At 48.1% G+C, this 7998-nt stretch overlaps 2 protein-coding genes across 2 annotated transcripts in view; both read right to left on the bottom strand.

Moving 5' to 3' along the window:
* Window positions 1-680, bottom strand: part of LOC120867153 (keratin-associated protein 16-1) — a 2350-nt gene extending 1670 nt beyond the window's left edge. The window contains exon 1 of the mRNA XM_040245374.1: window positions 39-680. Within this exon, the coding sequence (XP_040101308.1) occupies window positions 39-650 (612 nt within the window). The 5' untranslated portion in view covers window positions 651-680. The remainder of the gene's footprint in view (window positions 1-38) is intronic.
* Window positions 681-6562: 5882 nt separating this feature from the next.
* LOC120867152 (keratin-associated protein 17-1) lies at window positions 6563-7345 on the bottom strand. Its single transcript, XM_040245373.1, has one exon. It carries the CDS (start codon window positions 7303-7305, stop codon window positions 6973-6975), a length of 333 nt encoding a protein of 110 aa, XP_040101307.1. The 5' UTR covers window positions 7306-7345; the 3' UTR covers window positions 6563-6972.
* Between the last annotated feature and the right edge of the window lie 653 nt (window positions 7346-7998).

The raw sequence follows: 7998 nt of genomic DNA, 5'->3' as shown, positions 1-7998 counted from the left end.
GTGGCCTTGTAGCTCACAGGCTGGGCACAGCTGCTCACAGAGCAAGAAGGTTCACAGATGGTGGCCTCACAGCACACAGGCTGGGCACAGCTGCTTATGGGACAGGCAGGCTCACAGATGGTGGCCTTGTAGCACACAGGCTGGGCACAGCTGCTCACAGGACAGGCAGGCTCACAGATGGTGGCCTCACAGTACACAGGCTGGGCACAGCTGCTTACAGGACAGGCAGGCTCACAGATGGTGGTCTCATAGCATACAGTCTGGGCACAGCTGATTACGGGACAGGCAGGCTCACAGATGGTTGCCTTGTAGCACACAGGCTGGGCACAGTTGCTCACGGGACAGGCAGGCTCACAGATGGTGGCCTCACAGCTCACAGGCTGGGCACAGCTGCTTACGGGACAGGCAGGCTCACAGATGGTGGTCTCACAGCACACAGGCTGGGCACAGCTGCTTGCAGAACAGGAGGGCTCACAGCATTGTGGGTCACAGCTGGGTGATCCGCAGCTATCTTGACAAGTCACCAGTTGCCATGTCTGGCTCCGGCAGGAACTGGGCAAGCAAACAGGCCCTCTGCAGCTCACCTCAGTGGAGCAAAGGGAGATGGCTGGCACCGAGGGGCATTTCCTAGAACAGCAGTTTCCAGACATGGTGAAGGTGCCTCTGCTCCCTTGCCAGTGCTGAGAGGTTGCCACCTGACTGGGGCCGCTCTCCAGAGCCCTCACTTTTATATCCCCAACCCTGGCACGTGCTGTTTTGAGCCCCCGCATCTTTTCCTCATTGCTGTTTGGACCAGTTTTCAGAGAAACATCTTATTATGTCACGGTTTGTTGATCTGGAAGCTGTTTACCTACCCATAAAGAAGCTGTTTGTTTATTGACTTGCTAACTTTGGAATCCTTGGAGCTACAGGTCATCTTGGAATAAGCATCATTGCCTCCAAGCTGAATGATCTGCATTTCTGGGCATCATGAACAAAGGAAGAAGAAAGGAACTTATAATTTAACCATCTTCTAGTCCTTTGCACAGGCCCTGGGCAGAACACAGAGGGTGTCCACATCAATAAGACCTCCTCACCCACTCTCATGGATCTCACTGTCTGATGGGCAAGCATACAAGTAAACTCTACAATGCAACAATAAACTCACCAATAGACATAAAGGGATTAGCAGAGAGGAGCAGCGGTGAGCTCTGTGGGAGAGGGAATATCTGAGCTGCATTTTAAATGCTGCACTTCACAGTGAAAATCTCACTTAAAACCATCAGAAATCCCATGAGGCAAGGATTCATCTCCATCCCCATCCCCCTGATTATAGGTGAAGGAAAAGAAAGGGAGTTAGAATCAGAAGGTTTGTCACTTGCTAAAGATCACACACAGCTTGCCCACTAATCTAAGGCTCCTCTTCTTCCTCTTCACCATCCTGTCTGGACACACCTTTCTCAGGAGCCTCAGCCCACAACGCTGTCCTCCATCCTGTTTTGTGAGCAGCTCTCTCCTAGAACACTGGCTCTCCCTACCCCTGGAAAGCACTTGACCTAGCCTCTCGGCTTCTCCCTCCTTTCCTTCCACCCGCCCCCACCTCAAGCATTCAGTAGACCTCCAGAATCCTTCTTGCCTTTGGTGATTTTAGCAACTACTAAAACAACTCCTCTGAGATATAAAGAGGAAAGACAAGAGGTCTTTGAGAAGACATTGTGAACAAAAACAAAGAACACAAATGCCTTCTCAAAGCATTTTGTCAGTGCTACCACTTGAAACAGACACAACGTAAAAAATGAAGCCTAGGCTTCTAAACACCAAGGCCTGACACCCTTGCTGAATGAAGGACCTGCATTGCTTCCACCACATGCTTTCAATATCAGTGCATAAGGCAGGCTCTCCTTTGGAAAAGTTGCACTGTTATGGCAACTATTCATCACCCCTTCCTTCATTCGTTAATTAATGTAGCCTTTCAGACTACAGATTTCTCTTTTATTCATCCATTCAACTCAGTCATCATTGGGTTCTGTATGAGGGATACAAAAAAAAAGAATGACTTTCAATTCCTCCACAAGGAGCCCAAGTTTAGAAGAAAGACAGATATATACATAAGCAATTATGGGACAATATATGTATAAGTGCAACAGTACATGGATGCACTGAGAGTTACAGGGAGCACCCAGGAGACATACAAACATGCTTTTGGGGAGAAGTTAGGGAAGAATTCTCAAGGATAGGATGACCAAATTGAATCCTCAAGGAATAAGGCTTAAAAGGGGATGGTAAAGGTAGGGAAAGATTCTGCTATGGAAAACAAAGGCAAGAGTATGATACATTTGGGGAGCAACAGATGGTTCTATAGCCAGGATAAAAAGTCCAAGGGGACAGAACAGGACAATGTGGTTCAGACTAGAGTGGTTACTAGGCACTCATGAGAGGCCTTGTGGACCATAATCAGAACCTGGCTTTTATACTGACACTCGGGAACTTTAAGCAATGGAGTAACTTGACCAGGTTTGACCTTCAGAAGGTCTCTCTGTCCCTGGAGAAAGGATTGGTGAAGGAAGGCAAGTCTGAAGGTAAGGAGATCATTATGGATGGGTCTGGAGTGTTTTAGTCACTAAGTCGTGTCCAGCTCTTCCAACCCCATGGACTGTAGCCCACCAAGCTCCTCTGTCCATGGGATTTTCCAGACAAGAATACTGAAGTGGGTTTCCATTTCCTTCTCCAGGGGATCTTCCCAACCCAGGGCACAGTTGCTCACAGGACAGGCAGGCTCACAGATGGTGGCCTCACAGCTCACAGGCTGGGCACAGCTGCTTACGGGACAGGCAGGCTCACAGATGGTGGCCTCACAGCTCACAGGCTGGGCACAGCTGCTCGCAGAACAGGAGGGCTCACAGCATTGTGGGTCACAGCTGGGTGATCCGCAGCCACTCAGGGATCGAACCCAGGTCTCCTGCACTGCAGGCAGATTCTGTACTAGATCTAGGGCAATTACCCCAAAGTTTCATGTTATCAACCTGAACTGAGCAGTGCCTTGGGACTACAGCAATAAGAGGAAGAATCTACAGAACTTAGTGGTTGAAAATGGAAGATTAGAAATAGGAAGTGACATCCTTTGAGATGTGGCTCTCAGGCAGTAAGGAAAGAAGGCTTTGGGACAGCTTTGCAGAAGGTAAGGCAGAAGAGACATTCCCAAGATCCTGGTCCCCACCTTTCTAGTTCTCTCCATTCACCTTCTCCTCAGATAAGTCAGCAATGAAATTCCAGATGGAGACGGCCCTGCTCCAAAAATATCCTTTATAGACTCTCTTAGCAGAGAAACATATAGCATCATCTGTTTAGCCAGAATATCATCTCTCTAAGGAACTTTTCCCTGCTAAATGATATAAACCACTCTTTTAACTATGTAGCACATTTCTACTTTGTCCTTTTTAATAGCTCTTTTCCCCTTTGATGTTATCCAAGCACTAGAATCTCAAGGATTTTGTTTATTTGCTAATGTGATAGATAGAGTGCCTGATGAACTATGGACAGAGGTTCGTGGCATTGTACAGGAGACAGGGATCAAGACCATCCCCATGGAAAACAAATGCAAAAAAGCAAAATGGCTGTCTGGGGAGGCCTTACAAATAGCTGTGAAAAGAAGAGAAGTGAAAAGCAAAGGAGAAAAGGAAAGATATAAGCATCTGAATGCAGAGTTCCAACGAATAGCAAGGAGAGATAAGAAAGCCTTCATCAGCGATCAATGCAAAGAAATAGAGGAAAACAATAGAATAGGAAAGACTAGCGATCTCTTCAAGAAAATTAGAGATACCAAGGGAACATTTCATGCAAAGATGGGCTCGATAAAGGACAGAAATGGTATGGACCTAACAGAAGCAGAAGATATTAAGAGGAGGTGGCAAGAATACACAGAAGAACTGTACAAAAAAAGATCTTCGTGACCAAGATAATCATGATGGTGTGCTCACTTACCTAAAGCCAGACATCCTGGAATGTGAAGTCAAGTGGGCCTTAGAAAGCATCACTACAAACAAAACTAGTGGAGGTGATGGAATTCCAGTTGAGCTATTTCAAATCCTGAAAGACGATGCTGTGAAAGTGATGCACTCAATATGCCAGCACATTTGGAAAACTCAGCAGTGGCCACAGGACTGGAAAAGGTCAGTTTTCATTCCAATCCCAAAGAAAGGCAATGGCAAAAAATGCTCAAACTACCGCACAATTACACTCATTTCACACACTAGTAAAGTAATGCTCAAAATTCTCCAAGCCAGGCTTCAGCAATACGTGAACCGTGAACTCTCTGATGTTCAACCTGGTTTTAGAAAAGGCAGAGGAACCAGAGATCAAATTGCCAACCTCCGCTGGATCATGGAAAAAGCAAGAAAGTTCCAGAAAAACATCTATTTCTGCTTTCTTGACTATGCCAAAGCCTTTGACTGTGTGGCTCACAATAAACTGTGGAAAATTCTGAAAGAGATGGGAATACCAGACCACCTAACCTGCCTCTTGAGAAACCTGTGTGCAGGTCAGAAGCAACAGTTAGAACTGGACATGGAACAACAGACTGGTTCCAAATAGGAAAAGGAGTATGTCAAGGCTGTATATTGTCCCTCTGCTTATTTAACTTACATGCAGAGTACATCATGAGAAATGCTGGGCTGGAAGAAGCACAAGCTGGAATCAAGATTGCCGGAAGGAATATCAATAACTTCAGATATGCAAATGACACCACCCTTATGGCAGAAAGTGAAGAGGAGCTAAAAAGCCTCTTGATGAAAGTGAAAGAGGAGAGTGAAAAAGTTGGCGTAAACCTCAATATTCAGAAAACGAAGATCATGGCGTCTGGTCCCATCACTTCATGGGAAGCAGATGGGGAAACAGTGGAAACAGTGTCAGACTTTATTTTGGGGGGCTCCAAAATCACTGCAGATGGTGACTGCAGCCATGAAATTAAAAGACGCTTACTCCTTGGAAGAAAAGTCATGACCAACCTAGATAGCATATTGAAAAGCAGAGACATTACTTTGCCGACTAAGGTCCGTCTAGTCAAGGCTATGGTTTTTCCAGTGGTCATGTATGGATGTGAGAGTTGGACTATGAAGAAAGCTGAGTGCTGAAGAATTGATGGTTTTGAACTGTGGTGTTGGAGAAGACTCTTGAGACTCCCTTGGACTGCAAGGAGATCCAACCAGTCCATTCTGAAGGAGATCAGCCCTGGGATTTCTTTGGAGGGAATGATGCTAAAGCTGAAACTCCAGTACTTTGGCCACCTCATGCAAAGAGTTGACTCATTGGAAAAGACTCTGATGCTGGGAGGGATTGGGGGCAGGAGGAGAAGGGGACGACTGAGGATGAGATGGCCTGATGGCATCAGGGACTTGATGGACGTGAGTCTGAGTGAACTCTGGGAGTTGGTGATGGACAGGGAGGCCTGGCGTGCTGCGATTCATGGGGTCGCAAAGAGTCGGACACGACTGAGTGACTGAACTGACTGAACTGACTGTGGTCATATCCCAATAAACATAATGGAATTTACCACTTTGTTCTGTTACAGAGATAATTAGCATATTCTTTTAGGCAACAGAGAGTCCAAGTCCAAGTCCTGAGGCTCTTTTATCCGGGGGTCTGGTTTTCCATTATATGCCATTTCTATGGACACCAGGCACAAAGTTCAGAGTCCACTGGGAGGGTGACCATGTGTGTAGCTTAATGTTCGAAGCCTGGCCTAAGATGGAGTCCAGCTCTGTCTGTTTCCTCCTTCACAAGAGCTGAATTAGTTTTATTCCACATGTAGTTTAAGATGATGTTCAGCAGAAAAGAGTTGAATTAACTATCCTCTGAAATTTACTCTTCCAACTGGACTCTCACACACCTGAGTCTGACTCTACCTAGCAGATGTACGCTCACCTTTCTCATCCCTGGGACTGGAGCAGAAGAATTACAGCACTATCCGGTATGTGAAAAACTAACCCAGAAAAGGGAGACTTCGCCAAATCATGTGGCTGGTGGAAGAAACTGAACTTCCCAGAACATCCTTAGAAACTGTGCTCATAAGGTTTTGCCACAGGAATCCCTTCCACTCAGAACCAAGCTTGTTTTACCAAAGCCTCCTCTCCCGATTTTGCGAGAAAGTTCTAACCAACCCAGAAGCCTACCTGCAGAACTACATTGCAGAAGGAAGACGTGCCCTCACTCAAGATTAAACTTGACCAGTATCAGCAGTTACCTGCGAGCTTTTAAAATGCAGGTCCCAGGACCCCCACTCTAGAGCTAAAGGATCAAATGTCTGGCCCAAATTTTTTAATCCTTCCCAGGTGAGTCTCACACAGTACCTAGAAGCTTTAATATATATCTGGGGTTTTGTTAAAAGCAGATTGCCAGACCACACCCCTGTGGATTCTAATCCTGCTTGTATCAAAGAGCTCTAGAATCTCCATTTTTAACTAGCCCCCAGGTGATTCTGAGGCAGGTGGTCTAGAAGTCACATTTGAAAACACTGATTGTGGATGCCAGAGTAAATTTTCCTGGCCCAGTGCCCAAGAGGCAGCCAAGGAAGAGGCGGGAGAACTACTTTGGTTATGCCAGCGCTCTTGAATTTATTAAGTCAACTGAAGAGAAATTTTCGCACCTCAAAGCAGCGGAAAAGCCAGCTGAGGAAGAGGAGTCAGTCCCAAAGCCACCTTGAATAAGATGCTCTTTCAACTTCATGAAAAAAATGTCATAGATAGGGCTTCACGCTTTGAGCTTCAGGTACCACTGTGGGTGGGACCCAGGTTTCATTTCTCATCAGCATGTGGCTCTTGCTCTCAGCGCCTTGAAAAGCCAGGGCAGGCTTGGGAGAACAAGCCTTCAGCTGCAGGTTAACACGAGAGGCAGGACACCGTCTCGGAGGGCGGAGAAGGTCCTGGACACAAGGGGGTCTCCACCTGGAGCAGGTAGAGGTTCTCCATTGGGCTGCCTCAGTGGCGGAAGGAAAGGTCTTCATTTGGTCTCGCAGACAGGCGTGGGCTGGCAGCACACGGGGCCGCAGCACCCAGACGAACCGCAGCAACTGGATCCGCAGCAGCTCCCGCAACCTCCGCAGCCCCCGCAGCCCCCGCTGCCCCCGCAGCCCCCGCTGCCCCCGCAGCCAGATCCGCAGCAGGAGGACCCGCAGCAGCTGCCCCCGCAGCCTCCGCAGCCCGAGCCACAGCCGCAGCAGGAGCCGCAGCAGGAGCCGCAGCAGCCGCAGCAGGAGGGCTGGCAGCAGCACACTTCGCAGCAATCCTGCTCTTCAGTACAGCAGGCGAGGCAGTCCCCTGGGCAGCACCCCATGGTCCCCGCCGGCCAGGTCGCAGGTCCGGAGCGCGACCAGAGTTCCCCAAGTCTGACGGTCACCAACCCGACAGCAGCTTTTATATCCCCTCCTGGAGGGTGTTGGCAGGAGGGACAGGATGTTGTCTTTGTTATTATTTATGCCGGTTCTCATAAGAACGTCTCATTAGCTGCCTGTTTATTTTCCAGCCCCGAGTGCCTCAACTCATAAAATAGCCCCACTCGCCCCAACTGCTGTTTGTCCAAAGGGTAAAAATACATCTTGGAAAAGACCTGTGATCATGCCAAGCAGGGGCCAGCTGTCATTAGCCCAGGTTGGAGAGAGGAGGGGAAGCTGGCTCCCGACTCTTGTTCTGGAACGGGTGCTACCCTTCCACATCGGCTCTAGAGGCAAGTTGGCAGTGAACCTTCTTGTCATGGATGCTGGTCCTGGAAAAACCAGAACTAAAAGTTATATGTCCTCTGCCTTCTGCTGTAGACAGAGGCTGACTGGGTGGTCTGTCATGCGGCTCCTTCCAGGATGTCATCCTTCCAGGATGAGGATGCCATGTGCAAAGGGATCCTCATCCAGGTCCATGTGACCAAGGCAAATATTTGTGTCTGTGTGTGGTATGTGGCGTGTGCCACAGGTTTGTTTGGGCTTGGTGAGTGAGCATCAATCACCACTCATGACTTCCCTAGGAAATGGAGAGA

Source organism: Oryx dammah, unplaced genomic scaffold (assembly GCF_014754425.2).
Source record: "Oryx dammah isolate SB20612 unplaced genomic scaffold, SCBI_Odam_1.1 HiC_scaffold_8, whole genome shotgun sequence".
NCBI lineage: Eukaryota > Metazoa > Chordata > Mammalia > Artiodactyla > Bovidae > Oryx > Oryx dammah.
The sequence above is the reverse complement of the archived record's forward strand: the minus strand, read 5'-3'. Positions and strand labels throughout refer to the sequence as shown.

Excerpts from the sequence above, each read along its gene's own strand:
- LOC120867152 (XM_040245373.1), bottom strand. The coding sequence starts at position 7,305 with ATGGGGTGCTGCCCAGGGGACTGCCTCGCCTGCTGTACTGAAGAGCAG.